A 23696-nucleotide genomic window follows, 5' to 3' on the forward strand; every position below is an offset into this window, starting at 1 on the left:
TAATTAGATCAGCCATAGAATACGGACTAATAGTGTATGGTTCAGCTGCATACTCTTCTCTTCAAATATTAGATAGAGTCCAGGCACAAGCACTAAGGATATGCTGTGGGGCAGTCAGATCTACACCAGTGTCGGCACTTCAGGTAGAGGTCGGAGAAATACCAATTTCTTTGAGGAGAAAACAGTTAATTGTTAATTACTGGGCAAATCTACAGGGCCATAAAGATACTCACCCTACTAAACAAACTGTAAAAACAAGTTGGGAAAGTAACAAAATGAAAAAAGAAAGTTTTTGTGTTTGTGTTTCGGAATTATGTAAAGAATTCAAAGTTAAAGAATGGAATATTAGTCCGACGGTGTTGTTATCAGCTGTTCCACCATGGTTGCTACCTCAACCTATAGTAGATTTATCTTTATTGAAAAGGTTACATTCAATGAAAAACAAAATTAATGTACAGGCTTATGTGAATACTGTTCTACATGAACAATATGGGCAGTTTATACAAATATTTACTGATGGATCCAAAAATCCAGAAAATGGTCAAACTAGTTGTGCATTTTATGTTCCTGAATTAAAAGTAAAAGTGGGAAAGCGGACGAGTGATCACATCGCAGTATATACAGTAGAGATGATGGCTATCTCACTAGCACTTCAGTGGGTAGAGGAAATACAGCCAATGCGAGTGGTCATTTGCTCTGACTCCAGTGCAGCTCTGGAGAGTATAAACAACTTCTCTTCAGAATGTCGACAGGATATTTTACATGAAATTTTACACATCATGTTTAGGTTAGTTCATCTGGGAATTGTTGTTCAATTTGTGTGGGTTCCAGCGCATGTGGGTATTAGAGGGAATGAAGTAGTGGATCAACTGGCAAAATGTGGTTTGAAAGCAAACCAGATTGATATTATGGTACCCATCAGTAGAGCAGAAGTCAAATCTGTTACAAAAGTTGTTATCAAGCAACAATGGCAAAAACTATGGGACAGTAACACCAAAGGAAGACATTTATACCAGATACAAAGGGAAGTAGGAACGGGAAGCACTTGGGGGAGTAGTAGAAGAGAACAGAGCATTAACAGCAGGATAAAAGTGGGTCACTCTGGATTAAACTCATCACTGCATCTGATTGGAAAACATCCAAATGGCAATTGTGATGGTTGCCAACAACCAGAGACAATACATCATGTATTTTTTAGCTGCCCGGATTATAACAGACAAAGACTCATTCTGAAAACTGCACTGGAACAACTCAACATCAAGGACATGGATTTCAAGTCAATATATGAAAGTAAATCAAGAAATGAAGCAAACAAGTTGATCTTCAAATTCCTCAAAAGCACTGGTCTGAGGACAAGGATTTAGTATAAACATTTAATAAACCAACAGTAGGTGGCGATATATGCTCCAAGTGGAAGCGATTCGCCATTAAAGAAAAGAAGAAGAAGAAGAAGAAGAACTTGCGCTGAGCTTCATTTCCTGTCTGCTGTGTTGCAGCTTCACTCAGAGACAGCATGGCTTCCAGGTTGGAGGAAGATCTCTGCTGTCCGGTCTGTAAGGACGTCTTTAGAGATCCTGTCTTCCTGCCCTGCTGCCACAGCTTCTGTAAAGCCTGTCTGCAGACCTGGTGGACGGGGAAAGAAGTACAGGAGTGTCCAGTCTGTAAAACAGAATCTTCAAGAAGAAATCCCCCCTGTAACCTGGCTTTAAAGAACCTGAGTGAGACCTTCTTACAGGAGAGAGATCAAAACCACAGATTCAGACCCATGGATGAAGCTGTTCAGGATCTCAGGGAGGAGCTCCAGAAAGCTCTGCAGCCCTTTCAGGAGAAACTGAAGCTCTTTGAAGAAGTTAAAGTGGAGTTTGATCTAACAGCAGGACACATGAAGGTCCAGGCTCAACACACAGAGACGCAGATCAAGGAGCAGTTTAAGAAGCTTCACCAGTTTCTAGAAGAGGAAGAGGAGGCCAGGATGGCTGCACTGAGGGAGGAAGATGAGCAGAAGAGGAGGATGATGGAGGAGAAGATGGAGGCTGTGAGCAGAGAGATAGCAGCTCTTTCACACACAGTCAGAGCCACAGAGAAGGAGCTGAGAGCTGGAGACGTCTCCTTCCTGCTCAACTACAAGGCTGCAGTGGAGAGGCTGCAGCGCCCCCTGCTGGAGGATCCTCAGCTGCCCTCAGGAGCTCTGATAGACCAGGCCACACACCTGGGCAACCTCAGCTTCAACATCTGGAGCAAGATGAAGGACATGGTGTCCTACTCTCCTCTCATCCTGGACCCAAACACTGCTCATAGAGGACTCGTCCTGTCTGAAGATCTGACCAGAGTGAGACGAGAGGAGAGAGACAGAAACTTCCTGATAATCCAGAGAGGTTTGATTATGATTTCTCTGTCCTGAGCTCTGAGGGCTTTAACTCAGGGACTCACAGCTGGGATGTCCAGGTTACAGACAGTACATTCTGGGCACTGGGTGTGTCAGCAGAGTCTGTCCAGAGGAAGAGAAGCATGTGGTCTGGATCATGGGGAATATTATTCTCTGGAGATGAATACTCAGCACGGTCACCATCAGGTCCAGTCACTCCTCTCAGCCTGAAGAAGGAGCTCCAGAGGGTCAGAGTGAATCTGGACTGGAACAGAGGAGAGTTGTCGTTCTCTGATCCTGACACTAACACAGGCATACACACCTTCTCACACACTTTCACTGAGAAGATGTTTCCATACTTTAACGCTGTGGGTGAAGTGAAGATATTACCGCTGAAGGTGTGTGTGACAGTGGAGCAGAGCAGGTAGAGATGAACGGGATCATTATATCTATGATGTTTATCTCTTAAAGCAGGCGTGTGCAAACTTTTTTCAAAGAGGACCGGATTTGATAATGTGAATATTATATCACAATTCTTATTGTCACAATTATCTTTATTTTATTCAAATGGCTATATAACTAAATATAAGCCACTAATGCAGGCGTGAACAACTCTAAAAACACGCTCTTTCATTCATACCTGGAGAGTCAGATAACATTGAACAGACGATGGTGTGTCAGAATCAGGTCAGACAAATAATAACATACATGCAGGACGGACCGTGGACATGCCTGTTTAAAGGGAAATACTCTGCTGTCTCTTTATTCTAAACATGTGTTTATTTTAGTTTCACTAATGTTTTTGTTATTGAGTTTGATAATCTGCTTTTTGATCATACTGTCAACCTTTATTAAATTGAAACACGTGCATTTAGCTGACACTTTAATCCAAGTAACATCAAATATGCTGAACTGCTTCCTTTAGAGGAAATAAGAGATATATATTCTTTACATCTGAAATGATCTCACCCAGATTCAGACCTTTATGTCAGGTGATAGTTTAACCTTCTCTGTTTTATTGAAACTATGTTGTTATCAATTGTTCATTTGTGATTTGTGCATGATGGGAAAATAAAGAAATAATATGTTTAATTCAACTGCAAGTTTGAGCAGCGAATCATTTCTCAGATCCAAAATAAAATGCATTTTAATTTCCAGTCCAGACAATATTGATTTTAAATCGTTGAAATTAAAGTTTTATTACATGCAATTTTTACATTTTAAACTTGTATAATCATATAAAACATACAGAGTTACTTGGTTTAAATTAACGCCCTGACAGACAGGGAATAAAATAAATGTTTTAAAGAGATTTCTAAGTATTTAAAAACGGAGTAAATGTTAAACCCAGTTTTCCCAGGAGAAGCCTAAACAGAGAGGACGACCCATTGCTGTTCAGCGTGGATTATCAAATGCACACGTTTATAAACTCTAAAGGATTTCATCTCAATCTAAAATACTGATTTCTTGGCAGCGGTGTGTTATCGAGTATTAACAACCTCTTCAACGTCCAATTTGACCAATCAGAATTGAGTATTCAGCTAAGACGTTTAATACAATTATAATATATAGTAAAATATTATTGGTGTAGATAAAGTAATGTGTGCACTACTTGAATATATAAAAACATGTATGTTACAATAGAGTTGTGCATTAATATTAATAATGATATCACTCAGATTATTAAAGCAGCAACAATCACATTTAATGAGAAAAAGCTGACACGTCTTCACTTCAGCGGGCGCCATCTTTAACCAATCAGCATCTCTTTACTTTCAAAGGCTTTTTCAGCACTTTAATGTTATCAGTAGTAACCACATGACTTAAAGGTCACATATTATGCAAAGTCCACTTCATGTCTCTTCATCATCAACATGTGTCCCCTCTTCTTCATGTCTCTTCTACATCAACATGTGTCCCCTCTTCTTCATGTCTCTTCTACATCAACATGTGTCCCCTCTTCTTCATGTCTCTTCTACATCAACATGTGTCCCCTCTTCTTCATGTCTCTTCTACATCAACATGTGTCCCCTCTTCTTCATGTCTCTTCTACATCAACATGTGTCCCCTCTTCTTCATGTCTCTTCTACATCAACATGTGTCCCCTCTTCTTCATGTCTCTTCTACATCAACATGTGTCCCCTCTTCTTCATGTCTCTTCTACATCAACATGTGTCCCCTCTTCTTCATGTCTCTTCTACATCAACCTGTGTCCCCTCTTCTTCATGTCTCTTCTACATCAACATGTGTCCCCTCTTCTTCATGTCTCTTCTACATCAACATGTGTCCCCTCTCTTCATGTCTCTTCTACATCAACATGTGTCCCCTCTTCTTCATGTCTCTTCTACATCAACCTGTGTCCCCTCTTCTTCATGTCTCTTCTACATCAACATGTGTCCCCTCTTCTTCATGTCTCCTCTTCATCAACATGTGTCCCCTCTTCTTCATGTCTCCTCTTCATCAACATGTGTCCCCTCTGTGTAAAGAGACTCTGAAAGTTTCAGGAACAAAGATTCTCTCTCTTTTTGTCCTGATCCATTTATATAAAAACCTGTCTGAAAATGAGCTGATCAGATTTTGGCCACTTGATGTCATAACGATGTGTTGGCTTGTGTAACCATTAGCCAATCAGCAACCAAGGTGCTCATTTAGGTCAGCACCATTCCCTCCACTGTGAACTGCATTTCTCCTGACCTGTGTTTCACACTGCTGAGGGAAATGACTCAGGCCTATAGACCAAATGAATCTGTCGCCTGCTGTGTCAGGAGAATTATAAAGGAAGAAATAACACAAAAAACCTAATCCAACCCCAATAAAACAGCAGGTCTGGTCTAAGAGGGTTTGTAATTAGGTTTGGGTTGTGTGTGTAGCGTAACATTACAAAACATATGGCATTGTGTGGCTGCTTTTTCCACTGTCTACAACACTATGGATGCTTTTCCTTTGACAGACACAGTGAAACGAATAATTTACCCAAGCAGATGTTCTCCTTTCTGTGGTGATTGGGTGTGTTTACATGCACATGATATTCCCTTTTTAATGTGGCATTGTTAAGTGACTGTTTTTAGGTTCATGCTTGTGGACTTCCATTTAATAACCTGTTTCTAATAACGCTTTCTCACCAAAAATCTGATTATATAGGGAAACTTGGTTAGATTTCCAGTTATTCGGGTACTGCTTTTACGTGTACAATGTGCTGTTTAAGCTAACCTTAGTAGCATGCATAGTTTTAGTTATGCTATTCTGTAGGTCAACAACAAAATAATACAAAATGGGCAGACTTGTTTTTATGGGGAAGGCTTTATCTGATCCTAAATCTGTTAACATGAGCACCCAGCTTGTGTAAATTATCTCAGTATTTACACCTGTGACATGTCACGGTGTCAGTCTGTCAGTAATCTGAAGAACACTTTATTGGACCATGACCAGGGGCTGGTTATATAACATATAGTACTGGTTTACATGGCAAACATCCATATTCAAATTCTCCTTATTAACATTTAGTGATCTAACTAAAGAGATGCTTCACCTGGCAAAGTTTAGGGATATCTGACTGGAAAGTTTACTGATTTAAAGGTAGTGACATGATACTGCAACTTGTACAAATACAGCACCATCTACTGGAAGGTAAGACGTACTGTACGGCATTCATTTCAGGTGAATGCATCAGGCTAAATTTAGGCAAATGAGTAATGTCTGAAGTGAGACTACAGTATGTGATACGTTAGACTCAAAGCTGGCAGACGTGCGTGTGTGTGTGTGTGTGTAAACTTTTTTCTTATTTTATCGTCTTGACCTGAATAAAAAAAACTCACATTAGTTATCCATAAATGTCCTTATTTGGGAGTTTTGGATTTTTCTAGATTCAATGATTTATACATTTGGTATACAACATGTCATATCTTTAAAGGTCTTGTTATTAGTCCCAAAAAAACACCAATATTCACTTTAAATTGAAATAAGAGAGAGAAATACAGTAAACCTACATATATTAGAGGCTAAAACTGCATTTACTTAAACAATTAATCCATTCTCAATATAGTTGCCGATTATTATTCTGTAGCTCGACTAGATCAAGATCATGTCTCACTTTTTTTTTTACAAAACCAACCCTTTATTTCCCTTGAAATCAGAGATCAACATGGACACACCTTCATATGTGGTTTACATTGAAAGAGAATAATCCTGGAGACAGTTACCATGATGTTTTAAAATGTCTTCCAAACACAGACACAAACAAAGAGTCCTGCTGAAGCTGCTCAAAGCCTTAAAACCTCAGTTGCCTGGGAACAGAAGGAAACAATCCCATGTCCGGCAAAGTGTGTGTGTCCGACACAACACTGAACACATGTCAGCTTTCTCCTCCTCTGACTTCAACAATCTATCTAGTTTTGATGAACACATCTCCTAATGGCACCTTGATGCGAGTGTCATTTTAAGTCTGGATAAAGATAAACAGGGAGGTCAAGAGAAATCGTGTTTCCGGAGTCCCTTTGTCTTTTTCCTGTTTTCAATGTGCTGGATCTAAGGAAGCAGTCGCCTTTAATGCTAGTAAGTAATCAAAGAGTTTCTTATGCAGTAATATGTGTAAAAAATACACCTGACCGTTTGACTTATTCTGAACATTTTTTCTCTGTATTTATTCTAAAAAGATATTTTTTTATTACTTTTCAAGACATTTATTAGAATATTAAGTTTTCTGAATTTTTTTTTTCTTTTAAATTATCTATTAAGCATCCACTTATTAAATGTGTGCCAATTTGCATACATTCCCAGAAGAGAAATGTGAAAATTGTTCTAAATCCAGGTTTAAATGTTTTGTTGACATATTGGAGTCAAATGAATAATGCATATGTCTTTTTTTCTGTCCGTAATTCCGAAATATGGTCAAAAAAATTTGATCAGGAAATGTATGATATTCCAATGCTAACTCTTGTGTGAAATTAGAGAAATACAGACTCAAGTAGTCAAAGCTAGTGTAGTAAGTACCTAAAAGTATGTTTAGGATATTTCTTGGACATGTTATGTAAGCAAAATAGCCCAAACTCTTAAATGGACCTGTTGAATAATGTAGTATCTCTCCTAACACTCATTACTTATTGTAAATACTCTAGATTACAACACCTCTGTTAATGCTTTGTCATGGAACAATAGGTGATGGTGTTGAGGATATTTAAGAGGAAAGGTAAAACTCTGTCTTCAGTTTCAGGTGACTGAACTGTGTGCGTAACTTTATCGCTCTCACAATGTCAACTCCTCTGTCAGAGTGCATCCTGTACAGACTGCATCTCTTCCCTGGTCTCCTGCAGCACGATGGCCAAAGGGAAAAAGGCAAAGCAGCTAAAAGTCAACCATCACCCTGAAAGTGGCCAAAGAGTGTCTTCAGTTGACTCTGGATGGCAAACGTCGTCTGGATCTGAGTTTAAGGAGGTTTCTGTGATGCCGAAGTGCCTCCCGAAGCTGTGAGGTGGAAGAAGTGGACCTGAGCAGGAACCTGATCAGAAAGATCCCGGACTTCATCGATTATTTCATCAGCCTCCGCCTTCTGGATCTGCACAGCAACTATGTGAGTGCGACAATTCACAAAACATTTCAGAAAACTTAAAATAATAGTCTTAATGTAAGATATCAAAAGGGGAAGTTTCATGCGTATATTTGTTATCCCTGCAGTGGTGTGCAAATGTATGGACTTTTACCATACCTGTACATAAGACTGGTTTCTCTAAATTCGCCTTTTTTAATACTGTGAGCCAGAAATCTCCACTTTAGAATCATTTACATACCAAACTTTCCATTTTGATTTACATAAGGATATTTTTATTTCATTCAAAGCCTGATTTATAGAGCATTTTATTTAATTTTAAAAAGGACAAACATGTGAGGTTTTTGGGCGGTTTGATAGTATTTTGTTATTTATAGAGTAATCCAATGTCTATGTGTTGTTGCGTGACCTGTCCATGTTACAGTGTTTAATGAGAAACTGAATAACTTTTTGAAATGGATAGGTGTCTGATTAGATGCCATGGTGTCTTCTTTTTTAGTCACAACATTTTTGGTAGAAATGTTTATGTTACAACATAAAAGAACAGAAAAAGTAGATCACAAAGCCCAGGAAATAGCTGTAACTGATACAAGTTTAATTGGATGTAATACAGAATGTGTTATTGCTCTGACTTCAGCTGGAGGAGCTCCCTGCGTCTGTCGGCCGTCTCCAGAACTTCTGGTCCTGAACCTGTGTAACAACCGTCTGTCCAGCCTCCCCAGTGCCATGGGTCTCCTGAAGAAGCTTCTGACTCTCAGCCTGGGGATGAACCAGCTGAACGACCTGCCCTCCTCCATCTCCGCCCTGCAGGAGCTGCGGCACATCGGCCTCTCCGACAACAAGTTCACCCGCGTCCCCTTCTGCATCTCCGGATGGACAAACTGGAGCGGGTCAACCTGGACAGGAACCCCATCGTCACCGAGGATAAATCCAATCAGTCCAATAATACGGAGAAGCTCTACCTGGTGAAGGAGAGCGTCCTGTGTGAAGACTGCCTCAATAAGTGCCAGACTGACAGGAAGACGATGGAGGATAATGAAAACTGGAATGAGACAAATTGACCGGGTAAACCCAACCTGTTGACCCAGGAAGGATAAAAAAAAAACACAGGTCATCTCAACCTTTTGTTATTATAAATTGCTTTAAAAAAAAAAAAAAAAAAAGCTTACAGTATATTGCATGCACCTTGTTGATAATTTTCAACCTTTGAAGACACACGTGTACACATCTAAATACACACATACTAAACTAATGACAGAAGACTCAACCTAAGATAATGTTGGTTCAACAGTTTGGTCTGAGCATAACTGTGCTTATTATTAAAAAAAGTCCTTTCTGTTATTAGACTTCCTAAATCCTCTAATTTGATCCAATAAGCAACTTTTATGTTGCGAAATGACTCCAGTTGTACCTCCAAAATCTCCGCTGTTGTCTTAAAGAACATGTCCTTCTGCCCTCTGTTTATTCCTACTGATCTTATCACTAGCTTGGGATCCATTCTTTTTTCCAGCCCGATCTCAGTGTCTATAGTGTCCGTGTGCTGCATCTACACAAACAGTCAATACAATCTGAAAACAGTGAATTATCTCAGAGATGTCACCTAGTTTTCTCCACACTGCTGATCTGCAGAGTGCTGAGTAGACTGAATTAAGATCTCTGCAGATAGAGGCGTTAATGAGCAAACAGCCTGGTATTGACTCAGCCATATAGTGAGAATGATCAATGGTACAGTGAAATGTGAGGGGACACGGCACAACATCTATACAAAATAACCCCTGGTCCAACAATATCACAAATTAACATGTACGGTTTGAGAGAAACGTGTTTATGCTGAATTGCTCAATGGTAACAAATAGTATTATAGTGGTTTTCAACTGGTTTATCAATTCTTCCACTACAAAAACAAGTAAATACCTAAAAGCAATGATTGTTTTGTTATCTGTTTATTTATTTTTGAGTGTATAGCTTGGTATACGAGTGTGCAGCCAAAGCTAAAGGTCGGTCACAGCTGAACAGTTTGATGCTCTTTTGGCACAGCTCCCGGACACAGTCAGTGTTATAGAGTGGCGAAGTCCCTCCCCTTCCGGTGGACCTCCATGGGACCTTATTTCGGAAAAATTATGTATTGAAGTCAATGGAGAGAGAAAGATTATCTTTCGATCCCGTTTGAATTGTGCCACGAATTACACATATGATGTTTGTCAATTTAAAAGATAATTTTGCAAGTCAAAAAAAAAAAAATGTGTCGTAAAACTGTGAAGTAACACATTTGTTTGTGTGAAACGCTCAATGAACTACATCTCTGGTCTCTCAGAACAACACACGTCACCAAGATGGCCGTCACTACTGTCAACAAAACGATTGACTACCCTCACTATCACCACAATGAAACACGTCCTGAAGAAAGTCATGCAAAGCTGCCTGCCTGCCTTCCTTTGATTCTCTCTGAACTGCCTGGTCTTTTTAATGTTTAATGTCAACCATTTGTGCAGATAGCATGAAGTAGAGAAGATCGCTAGCGTTAGCGTTAGCATTTCTCCCCCGGGCTTACATTGTGTATTATAGAATGATCACACACCGGTGTGACAGTACTCTTCAAAGGTTCACGAAATATGACTACTACTCTTACTGTTTAACATTTTGGGTTACTTAATGTTACTTCATGTTAAGGCTAATACAAATGACAAGGCTGTAATGCTAACTAACGTGCTAGCTACTAGCTAGCTTGATCCAGACACTCCTAGTCCTTTCATCAGACGGGAAGCGAAAGAACGAGCAAGACCCATTGCTGGTATGAACAACCTGGTACTAAGCACACAGGCATCTTGTTAAAGTTATCTTAGCCAGCGCCATATAGATAGATTCTATCTATATGGCGCTGATCTTAGCTATCTCTTACACCGTTGGTGTGAATGGGGTGGAGGAAAACAATTGTGACATCACTTACGCGACTCTGGGATTTGTAGTCTTTCTAGTTGCGTATTTTTCATAGTCTTATATTTCAACAGTTTTACGACAAACTGACTTTTTGACATGGAATGATTTTTTAAGATTGACAAACATCATATGTGTAATTCATGGCACAATTCAAACGGGATCGAAAGATAAGTTTTCTCTCTCCATTGACTTCAATGCATTATTTTTCCGAAATAAGGTCCCATGGACCGGAAGTAGCGCACACACACACACACCACACACACACACACACACACACACACACACCCCACACACACACACACACCACCACACCCACACAACACCACACACACCACACACACCACACACGGACGTTATCGAGTAATCCAGTGAAGTGTGTATCAAGGCTTGTATCGTTTTAGGCCAGTGACGTCATCGATGACGAAGAAGCCTCGCTGTCCGTCGACGCCACGTGACTGCTTCAGATAGTGCTCAGATCTGTTGAATTAGAATGAATTGAATTGGGGAGGGATGAAACCCTCTTTAATGGTCACACATGCAGAGCACACAGCACACAGTGAAATTTGGCCTCTGCTTTTAACCCATCCTAGTACCAGGAGTCTAGCACTAGGAGCAGTGGGCAGCTATTGTACAGCGCCCGGGGAGCAATGGGAGTGAGGGGGGAAGGGGGGTATCCGGTGCCTTGCTCAAGGGCACCACGGCAGGGCAGGAGGTGAACTGGGACCTCTCCAAGTAGCAGTCCACACTCCACATTTTTTTTTAGGTCTGGTCGGGGACTTGAACCGGCGACCCTACAGCTCCCAGTCCAAGCCCCTACTGACTGAGCCACTGCCGGACACTACCACACCGGTTGAACCACTGACACTACACGTTTTAAAACGCTCATGTTACCCCTCCTGTAGAGCTCAGACCCTCACGTAAAGTGGAAGGAACATGCCGTAGCCTATGTATGACTAAATAAATGCATAAATGAATGTATGAATACCAACATTAATACATAAATAAATAATAAGGCGATGAATAAATAAGGCAATGAATAAATAAAAGAAGTAATAAATGGACGAATAAATGCGTGCGATATGATACACATGTGAATATGATTTTGTGTTCATTGTCAAGGGTTATTCTAGGCTTAACTCATTGGGAACTTAGTACAAAAGATCACGCTGTTGAGATATATCTGCCTGTTTTACACACGTTGACCAGCAGGGGGTTAGTGTTCAAATGAAGCCTCATGAGATCCTTTTGCAGCCCAATTGCTGTAAAGCTTCATAAGGCTTCATCTCGCCATCGCTACGATTAGATTAAACCGTTCGAAGACGTGCTGATTAATGAATAATGTGATGCAAAGAAGGTATTCTGCAGATGATTAAAACGCACGCAGAGTGAGTGACTCATGCTGTGAGCGTGCACTGTGAGACCATATTGACCCGAGTTGTTATATTGCATCTATCCTTATGTGCTTGACGGAAAACTGCGCACTGAGACATATTAAAGAACCAGAAGAGGGATCGTATGATCATATAAAGCAAGAGCACGGTTTGCACCACCACCAGTTATATGCATGAAGTATGAAGGAGAACCTGTGCATACTTCCTTTTATATTAATTCGTTTTTAAATATATTATTATTATCTTATTTTATTCATTTGATCTATTTTATCCATTATATCTATTTTATCCATATTATCTATTTATTCATAACCTAAGAGAGAGGAGGGGACGCTTTTAGAGCCCTTTACCATATAGAGAGGGAATCAGAGAGACGATGCGCCTCTATCAGAGATACGGTAGTTGTTAACGAGGTACAGCAAGACTTAATCATGTCTGTAGGCTACTTGTATTTATCCGGAATGGTCCCAACCATGAAGGGGTGGCAAGACACGATCTGATGAGAAACTGAGGCGATCATGCCTAAACGTTACAGTGAAAACGGATAAACGTAACGTATCTGCTGGTTGAATTTTCCCGGGAGGGACTGAATGAGGCGTAGAGGGCCTGCTCGTAGTTGGCTTGTGCGTAATGCGACTTCCGTGTTCGTGGATCAGCTGATCGAGGAGGCCTCGACTCCGTTCTGATGCCGGATCGGCTTGTTTCACTTATGCCGAGAGGCCGGACTGTACCTGTGTTTCTGCCGATGGAGGTCTTCTCCTCTCGCTCTTGAGAAGTTGCTGAAGCTTAGAGATGAGTATCTTTTCCCCATTATTTTCCGGAGCCGCGCTGGCTGCGCATGGACGTTATTGAGCATAAGAGCATTTACGGTGACCCGGTTTAGCCCCACGCTGTTTTTTTTTAAATGGTGCTGCGAGGGCTGGACGAGACTTGATATCTGCTACGAGGATCTGAAACGGGTATGGCGGCAGCATGAAAACCTGAAATCACAGCTGACTGCAGGAGAGAGGAGAACCATTTTAAAGTTTGGCTGCAGCACGGTGATTGGCTGCTGGAGAATGAGGTGAACGTAATAGGTTATTGACAACGCCCTTGATGAGCTGATTATATGCAGCTGCGGACTGAATGTAGGCTATATACCAGTCTTCCTGAAAGAACTTGCGCTGAGCTTCATTTCCTGTCTGCTGTGTTGCAGCTTCACTCAGAGACAGCATGGCTTCCAGGTTAGAGGAAGATTTCTGCTGTCCGGTCTGTAAGGAAGTCTTTAGAGATCCTGTCTTCCTGTCCTGCTGCCACAGCTTCTGTAAAGCCTGTATGCAGACCTGGTGGACGGGGAAAGAAGTAAAGGAGTGTCCAGTCTGTAAGACAGAATCTTCAAGAAGAAATCCCCCCTGTAACCTGGCTTTAAAGAACCTGAGTGAGACCTTCTTACAGGAGAGAGATCAAAACCACAGATTCAGACCCATGGATGAAGCTGCTCCGGATCTCAGGGAGGAGCTCCAGAAAGCTCTGCAGCCCTTTCAGGAGAAACTGAAGCTCTTTGAAGAAGTTAAAGTGAAGTTTGTTCAAACAGCAGGACACATGAAGGTCCAGGCTCAACACACAGAGATGCAGATCAAGGAGCAGTTTAAGAAGCTTCACCAGTTTCTAGAAGAGGAAGAGGAGGCCAGGATGGCTGCACTGAGGGAGGAAGATGAGCAGAAGAGGAGGATGATGGAGGAGAAGATGGAGGCTGTGAGCAGAGAGATAGCAGCTCTTTCACACGCAGTCAGAGCCACAGAGAAGGAGCTGAGAGCTGGAGACGTCTCCTTCCTGCTCAACTACAAGGCTGCAGTGGAGAGGCTGCAGCGCCCCCTGCTGGAGGATCCTCAGCTGCCCTCAGGAGCTCTGATAGACCAGGCCAAACACCTGGGCAACCTCAGCTTCAACATCTGGAGCAAGATGAAGGACTTGGTGTCCTACTCTCCTCTCATCCTGGACCCAAACACTGCTCATAGAGGACTCGTCCTGTCTGAAGATCTGACCAGAGTGAGACGAGGAGTAGAGGAGGAAGAAGAGGGAGAGGAGGAAGAAGAGGAAGAGGAGGAAGAGGAAGAGGCGGAACAGAAACTTCCTGATAATCCAGAGAGGTTTGATTCTGACTGGTCTGTCCTGGGCTCTGAGGGCTTTAACTCAGGGACTCACAGCTGGGATGTCCAGGTTACAGACAGTACATTCTGGACACTGGGTGTGTTGGCAGAGTCTGTCCAGAGGAAGAGAAGCATGTGGTCTGGATCATGGGGAATATTATTCTCTGAAGGTGAATACTCAGCATGGTCAGCTTCAGATCTATCCACTCCTCTCAGCCTGCAGCAGGAGCTCCAGAGGCTCAGAGTGAATCTGGACTGGAACAGAGGAGAGTTGTCGTTCTCTGATCCTGACACTAACACACACATACACACCTTCTCACACACTTTCACTGAGAAGATGTTTCCATACTTTAACACTGTGGGTGAAGTGAAGATATTACCGCTGAAGGTGTGTGTGACAGTGGAGCAGAGCAGGTAGAGATCAACGGGATCATTATATCTATGATGTTTATCTCTTAAAGCAGGCGTGTGCAAACTTTTTTTCAAAGAGGACCTTGTTATAAATTGTTCATTTGTGATTTGTGCATGATGGGAAAATAAATAAATAATATGTTTAATTCAACTGCAAGTTTGAGCAGCGAATCATTTATCAGATCCAAAATCAAATGCATTTTAATTTCCAGTCCAGACAATATTGATTTTAAATCGTTGAAATTAAAGTTTTATTACATGCAATTTTTACATTTTAAACTTGTATAATCATATAAAACATACAGAGTTACTGGGTTTAAATTAACTCCCTGACAGACAGGGAATAAAATAAATGTTTTAAAGAGATTTCTAAGTATTTAAAAACGGAGTAAATGTTAAACCCAGTTTTCCCAGGAGAAGCCTAAACAGAGAGGACGACCCATTGCTGTTCAGCGTGGATTATCAAATGCACACGTTTATAAACTCTAAAGGATTTCATCTCAATCTAAAATACTGATTTCTTGGCAGCGGTGTGTTATCGAGTATTAACAACCTCTTAAACGTCCAATTTGACCAATCAGAATTGAGTATTCAGCTAAGATGTTTAATACAATTATAATATATAGTAAAATATATATATATTGGTGTAGATAAAGTAATGTGTGCACTAATTGAATATATAAAAACATGTATGTTACAATAGAGTTGTGCATTAATATTAATAATGATATCACTCAGATTATTAAAGCAGCAACAATCACATTTAATGAGAAAAAGCTGACACGTCTTCACTTCAGCGGGCGCCATCTTTAACCAATCAGCATCTCTTTACTTTCAAAGGCTTTTTCAGCACTGCGCATGGACGTTATTGAGCATAAGAGCATTTATGGTGACCCGATTTAGCCCCACGCTGTTTTTTTTTTAATGGTGCTGCGAGGGCTGGACGAGACTTGATATCTGCTACGAGGATCTGAAACGGGTATGGCGGCAGCATGAAAACCTGAAATCACAGCTGACTGAAGGAGAGAGGAGAACCATTTTAAAGTTTGGCTGCAGCACGGTGATTGGCTGCTGGAGAATGAGGTGAATGTAATAGGTTATAGACAACGCCCTTGATGAGCTGATTATATGCAGCTGCGGACTGAATGTAGGCTATATACCAGTCTTCCTGAAAGAACTTGCGCTGAGCAGCTGGTGGAATGGCGTCTTTGAGCCCTGGAGGGGAGGGTATGGAAAGTGCATCTGAAGGAGATGGAGGATGGAATGAAGTAAGGAAAAAGACTTCAAGAAAGAAGATAGACATGTCAAGTGACAGTCTTAGTGAATCTGATTCGCAGAATGAATTGAAGAAAGTAAAGAAAAGGATTGAGAATGAAGAGTGGAAAGTGATTGTGGAGTTTGGTGAGCAATCCGCAGCTAAGCTACATTCAGTGGCCCTGACTAAAGCGATTCACAAAGAAATTGGATCGATAAAACAAGCAAGATTTCTGAGCAAAGGACGGATGTTGGTTGAAATGAGGAATGCAAAACAACAGGAAAAGTTACTGAAAATGAAGACCCTGAATGAAGTTCGGATTAAATGCCATGTTCCTGGAGCAAATCGGAAAATACTTGGAGTTATCAGTGGAGTTCCGATAGAAATCGGCATAGAAGAACTCAAGAAAGAAATTAAAGGGGGAAAAGTGTCTGTAGTTAAGCGTCTTCCTACTAGGTATCAGGGTAAGATAGTGGATAGTTTGTCTGTTCTTCTTCAGTTTGAAGAAACAATTCAACAGAAGATAATGATCGGTTGCATGAGCTTTCCAGTAAGAGAATTCATCCCTAAACCTTTGCGGTGCTTTAAATGCCAAAGGTTTGGGCATGTGGCAGACAAGTGCAAAGCAAATAAGCCCAGGTGTCCAACATGTGCGGGGGAACATGAATATGGTAGTTGTGCTGCAGGTGCTAAGGTGAAATGTTGTAACTGTGGTGGGGAACATAGTGCTGCGTATCAGGGCTGCGAAGTGCAGAAAAAGGCCAAGGAGGTGCAGAGATACAAAGTGCAAAATAAAGTCTCATATTCTGAAGCAACAGAAAAGGTATCACTAAACATAGCTAGGAAATCCCAAGTAGCAGCAAGTATATTCTCTTCAAAAGATTTTCCCAAACTCCCACAGGCAAAGGAAAGCTCCACAAAGTGTTCACATAAGTGTGTGATAGGAGAGGATGCATTGATTGTTAATAAATACACATTTGTGGCCTTTATTGGAAAAGTGGTGAATGTTGCTTTGCAACAAACAAAAAAGAGGTCAAGACTGAAAACAATAGTGGAAGCAGCAGGTGAATTTTTGGGGATAAAGGATATAACGGTTGAAATGATACATGATATGCTAGCCCCCAATAATGATGATTCACAGATTAGTGAATAGATTGATGGTTTTTCTCATTCTGCAGTGGAATGTTGCAAATGGACAAGAATTCAAGACCTATATATATCAGTTAAAAGAAAAACCAGACGTTATTTGTATTCAAGAAACATGGCTGAAGAATCATTTGGACTTCATTATTGGGGGATATAGTGCTATAAGACAAGATAGAAATGATGGTCAGGGAGGGGGATGTGCAATCTTTATCAGAGAAATAATGTCTTATAGTAGGCTAACATTTAAGAACAGTCATGATTTAGAAATAGTGGGTGTAGAAGTTTGGATTAATAAAAGGAATATTAGTGTCCTGAATTTTTATAATCCATGTAATAAACTCAAAATAGAGGAATTAGACAGTCTTTGTCAAGGAAATGAAATAATATGGTGTGGTGATTTGAATGCACATAATACAATGTGGGGAGGGAGATCAACAGATTACAACGGACAGGTGGTGGAGGACTTAATGGAGGCAAATGAATTAGTTTGTTTAAATAATGGGCAAGGTACAAGACTCAATTTTAGAGATGGAACAGAGTCTGCGATCGATCTAACTCTGGTAACAAGTGAATTAGCTTCTGGTAGCAGTTGGGAAGTATTGGCAAATAACAGTATTGGGAGTGATCATCTTCCGATTATAATCAAGTTTGATATAAGTAATGTGGTTGAGCTAGACGGTATCATGAGATGGACTTTTTCTAAAGCAAATTGGGAGATGTTTGCTAAATTGTGTGATAATGAATTTGATCAGATTGATATGGCAGGAAGTATTGATGATATAAATGAGCAATTTACTTCAAATATAATTAAAAGCGCTAATCAATCTATTGGGAATAAAACTGGTAAACTTAGTAAATGTGTTAAGATGGTACCGTGGTGGAACCAAGAATGTAATGATGCAATCCGAAACAAAAACAGGCTGTTTGGAAAGCTAAGAAAGACACATTCATTACACAATTTATTAGAATATAAGAAGGCACAGGCTCAGGTAAGGAAAATTGTTAAAAGAGCAAAAAGGGAGTGTTGGAGAGGATTCTGTTCAAGTATTGGGAGAACTACGCCATTAGATAAAGTATGGGGAATGATTAAGAAGATGAGGGGAATTAGACAGCAGAGTAACCTGCCTGTGTTAGAGCATGGAGGGGAAATTGCCACTGGTGCTATGGAGAAGGCAGAAATTCTAGCAACACATTTTGTCAAAGTTCATTCTTCGGAAAATTTGACAGAAGAAGGTAAGATCAGGAGGCAGGAAGTGTTAGATGAACATCCTAATGTATATGAAGAAAGACATTCGTCGCAGAGTGTTGTAAATGTACCTTTTTCTATTCAAGAGTTGAGAAGAGCATTAAGTAAGTGTAAAATGACTGCTCCTGGGAAAGATAATGTATGTTATATAATGTTGACCAAATTAAGTGAGTTTGCATTAGGAAAGCTGTTGGAGATGTATAATAAGATTTGGGAGAAAGGGAAGCTGCCAATAATATGGAAAGAGTCTGTCATTATTCCTATTAGAAAACCTGGGAAAGATCCAACTAGTCCAGGCAGTTATAGACCTATAGCTCTGACATCGCACTTGTGTAAAGTTATGGAAAGAATGATAACAGAAAGGCTGACATACTACATTGAGAAAAATGAACTAATGACTCCTTATCAGAGTGGGTTTAGAAGAGGGCGGAGTACTTTAGATCCACTGCTGTGCCTGGAATCTGAAGTTAGGAAAGCCCAAACGAATAAGGAGTGTGTTGTAGCTGTATTCTTTGATGTGGAAAAAGCTTACGATATGATGTGGAAGGAAGGATTATTAATAAAACTGGACATTATGGGTCTGGGAGGTAATGTATATAATTGGATTATGGATTTTTTGTTTGGCCGTGCCATCAGAGTCCGAGTTGGCAATTCTTATTCTCGAAGGCATGAAGTTGAAAATGGAACCCCACAGGGGAGTGTAATTAGTCCTCTTTTGTTTTCTATCATGATAAATGATATATATACACAAGTAGGATCTGATATCGGTAAGTCACTTTTTGCAGATGATGGAGCTATTTGGAAAAGGGGCAGAAATGTAAATTATATTGTAGGTAAGATTCAGGAAGCCATTACGGAAATTGAAAGCTGGTCTCTGACATGGGGGTTTAGATTGTCGGTGGAAAAAACTGAAACTTTATTTTTTACGAGGAAAAGGATAGGTGAGGAGGTTAAAACTTTATGGACAAGAACTAAAGAAAGTGAAGACATTTAAATTTCTGGGAATATGGTTGGACGAGAGAGTCACATGGAGTACTCACATTGATAAAGTAGTAGATAAATGTAAAAAGGTTTTAAATGTTATGAGGTGCTTGGCAGGCACTAAGTGGGGGGCTGATAAAGCTGCTTTGAGGAACGTATACACAGCCTTAATTAGATCAGCCATAGAATACGGACTAATAGTGTATGGTTCAGCTGCATACTCTTCTCTTCAAATATTAGATAGAGTCCAGGCACAAGCACTAAGGATATGCTGTGGGGCAGTCAGATCTACACCAGTGTCGGCACTTCAGGTAGAGGTCGGAGAAATACCAATTTCTTTGAGGAGAAAACAGTTAATTGTTAATTACTGGGCAAATCTACAGGGCCATAAAGATACTCACCCTACTAAACAAACTGTAAAAACAAGTTGGGAAAGTAACAAAATGAAAAAAGAAAGTTTTTGTGTTTGTGTTTCGGAATTATGTAAAGAATTCAAAGTTAAAGAATGGAATATTAGTCCGACGGTGTTGTTATCAGCTGTTCCACCATGGTTGCTACCTCAACCTATAGTAGATGTATCTTTATTGAAAAGGTTACATTCAATGAAAAACAAAATCAATGTGCAGGCTTATGTGAATACTGTTCTACATGAACAATATGGGCAGTTTATACAAATATTTACTGATGGATCCAAAAATCCAGAAAATGGTCAAACTAGTTGTGCATTTTATGTTCCTGAATTAAAAGTAAAAGTGGGAAAGCGGACGAGTGATCACATCGCAGTATATACAGTAGAGATGATGGCTATCTCACTAGCACTTCAGTGGGTAGAGGAAATACAGCCAATGCGAGTGGTCATTTGCTCTGACTCCAGTGCAGCTCTGGAGAGTATAAACAACTTCTCTTCAGAATGTCGACAGGATATTTTACATGAAATTTTACACATCATGTTTAGGTTAGTTCATCTGGGAATTGTTGTTCAATTTGTGTGGGTTCCAGCGCATGTGGGTATTAGAGGGAATGAAGTAGTGGATCAACTGGCAAAATGTGGTTTGAAAGCAAACCAGATTGATATTATGGTACCCATCAGTAGAGCAGAAGTCAAATCTGTTACAAAAGTTGTTATCAAGCAACAATGGCAAAAACTATGGGACAGTAACACCAAAGGAAGACATTTATACCAGATACAAAGGGAAGTAGGAACGGGAAGCATTTGGGGGAGTAGTAGAAGAGAACAGAGCATTAACAGCAGGATAAAAGTGGGTCACTCTGGATTAAACTCATCACTGCATCTGATTGGAAAACATCCAAATGGCAATTGTGATGGTTGCCAACAACCAGAGACAATACATCATGTATTTTTTAGCTGCCCGGATTATAACAGACAAAGACTCATTCTGAAAACTGCACTGGAACAACTCAACATCAAGGACATGGATTTCAAGTCAATATATGAAAGTAAATCAAGAAATGAAGCAAACAAGTTGATCTTCAAATTCCTCAAAAGCACTGGTCTGAGGACAAGGATTTAGTATAAACATTTAATAAACCAACAGTAGGTGGCGATATATGCTCCAAGTGGAAGCGATTCGCCATTAAAGAAAAGAAGAAGAAGAAGAAGAAGAACTTGCGCTGAGCTTCATTTCCTGTCTGCTGTGTTGCAGCTTCACTCAGAGACAGCATGGCTTCCAGGTTGGAGGAAGATCGCTGCTGTCCGGTCTGTAAGGACGTCTTTAGAGATCCTGTCATTCTGTCGTGCTGCCACAGCTTCTGTAAAGCCTGTCTGCAGACCTGGTGGACGGGGAAAGAAGTAAAGGAGTGTCCAGTCTGTAAGACAGAATCTTCAAGAAGAAATCCCCCCTGTAACCTGGCTTTAAAGAACCTGAGTGAGACCTTCTTACAGGAGAGAGATCAAAACCACAGATTCAGACCCATGGATGAAGCTGTTCAGGATCTCAGGGAGGAGCTCCAGAAAGCTCTGCAGCCCTTTCAGGAGAAACTGAAGCTCTTTGAAGAAGTTAAAGTGGAGTTTGATCTAACAGCAGGACACATGAAGGTCCAGGCTCAACACACAGAGACGCAGATCAAGGAGCAGTTTAAGAAGCTTCACCAGTTTCTAGAAGAGGAAGAGGAGGCCAGGATGGCTGCACTGAGGGAGGAAGATGAGCAGAAGAGGAGGATGATGGAGGAGAAGATGGAGGCTGTGAGCAGAGAGATAGCAGCTCTTTCACACACAGTCAGAGCCACAGAGAAGGAGCTGAGAGCTGGAGACGTCTCCTTCCTGCTCAACTACAAGGCTGCAGTGGAGAGGCTGCAGCGCCCCCTGCTGGAGGATCCTCAGCTGCCCTCAGGAGCTCTGATAGACCAGGCCAAACACCTGGGCAACCTCAGCTTCAACATCTGGAGCAAGATGAAGGACATGGTGTCCTACTCTCCTCTCATCCTGGACCCAAACACTGCTCATAGAGGACTCGTCCTGTCTGAAGATCTGACCAGAGTGAGACGAGGAGGAGAGAGACAGAAACTTCCTGATAATCCAGAGAGGTTTGATTATGATTTCTCTGTCCTGAGCTCTGAGGGCTTTAACTCAGGGACTCACAGCTGGGATGTCCAGGTTACAGACAGTACATTCTGGGCACTGGGTGTGTCAGCAGAGTCTGTCCAGAGGAAGAGAAGCATGTGGTCTGGATCATGGGGAATATTATTCTCTGGAGATGAATACTCAGCACGGTCACCATCAGGTCCAGTCACTCCTCTCAGCCTGAAGAAGGAGCTCCAGAGGGTCAGAGTGAATCTGGACTGGAACAGAGGAGAGTTGTCGTTCTCTGATCCTGACACTAACACAGGCATACACACCTTCACACACACTTTCACTGAGAAGATGTTTCCATACTTTAACGCTGTGGGTGAAGTGAAGATATTACCGCTGAAGGTGTGTGTGACAGTGGAGCAGAGCAGGTAGAGATGAACGGGATCATTATATCTATGATGTTTATCTCTTAAAGCAGGCGTGTGCAAACTTTTTTCAAAGAGGACCGGATTTGATAATGTGAATATTATATCACAATTCTTATTGTCACAATTATCTTTATTTTATTCAAATGGCTATATAACTAAATATAAGCCACTAATGCAGGCGTGAACAACTCTAAAAACACGCTCTTTCATTCATACCTGGAGAGTCAGATAACATTGAACAGACGATGGTGTGTCAGAATCAGGTCAGACAAATAATAATCTAACATGCAGGACGGACCGTGGACATGCCTGTTTGAAAGGGAAATACTCTGCTGTCTCTTTATTCTAAACATGTGTTTATTTTAGTTTCACTAATGTTTTTGTTGTTATTATTGAGTTTGATAATCTGCTTTTTGATCATACTGTCAACCTTTATTAAATTGAAACACGTGCATTTAGCTGACACTTTAATCCAAGTAACATCAAATATGCTGAACTGCTTCCTTTAGAGGAAATAAGAGATATATATTCTTTACATCTGAAATGATCTCACCCAGATTCAGACCTTTATGTCAGGTGATAGTTTAACCTTCTCTGTTTTATTGAAACTATGTTGTTATCAATTGTTCATTTGTGATTTGTGCATGATGGGAAAATAAAGAAATAATATGTTTAATCCAACTGCAAGTTTGAGCAGCGAATCATTTCTCAGATCCAAAATAAAATGCATTTTAATTTCCAGTCCAGACAATATTGATTTTAAATCGTTGAAATTAAAGTTTTATTACATGCAATTTTTACATTTTAAACTTGTTTAATCATATAAAACATACAGAGTTACTGGGTTTAAATTAACGCCCTGACAGACAGGGAATAAAATAAATGTTTTAAAGAGATTTCTAAGTATTTAAAAACGGAGTAAATGTTAAACCCAGTTTTCCCAGGAGAAGCCTAAACAGAGAGGACGACCCATTGCTGTTCAGCGTGGATTATCAAATGCACACGTTTATAAACTCTAAAGGATTTCATCTCAATCTAAAATACTGATTTCTTGGCAGCGGTGTGTTATCGAGTATTAACAACCTCTTAAACGTCCAATTTGACCAATCAGAATTGAGTATTCAGCTAAGACGTTTAATACAATTATAATATATAGTAAAGTCAAATATATATTGGTGTAGATAAAGTAATGTGTGCACTACTTGAATATATAAAAACATGTATGTTACAATAGAGTTGTGCATTAATATTAATAATGATATCACTCAGATTATTAAAGCAGCAACAATCACATTTAATGAGAAAAAGCTGACACGTCTTCACTTCAGCGGGCGC

The 23696-nt window shown here is 40.4% G+C and overlaps 1 protein-coding gene and 1 pseudogene across 1 annotated transcript; both read left to right on the top strand.

The window, feature by feature from the left end:
- The first annotated feature begins 1479 nt into the window (after positions 1–1479).
- LOC117483997 (tripartite motif-containing protein 35-like) lies at positions 1480–14980 on the top strand. Its single transcript, XM_034132400.1, has 2 exons — positions 1480–2325; positions 14260–14980. Exons 1-2 carry the CDS (start codon positions 1514–1516, stop codon positions 14780–14782), a joined length of 1335 nt encoding a protein of 444 aa, XP_033988291.1. The 5' UTR covers positions 1480–1513; the 3' UTR covers positions 14783–14980.
- Positions 7679–8994, top strand: LOC117484017 (annotated as a pseudogene).
- Positions 14981–23696: the final 8716 nt, after the last annotated feature.

The sequence above is a fragment of the Trematomus bernacchii genome, unplaced genomic scaffold (genome assembly GCF_902827165.1).
Source record: "Trematomus bernacchii unplaced genomic scaffold, fTreBer1.1, whole genome shotgun sequence".
In the NCBI taxonomy this organism is placed as follows: Eukaryota; Metazoa; Chordata; class Actinopteri; order Perciformes; family Nototheniidae; genus Trematomus; species Trematomus bernacchii.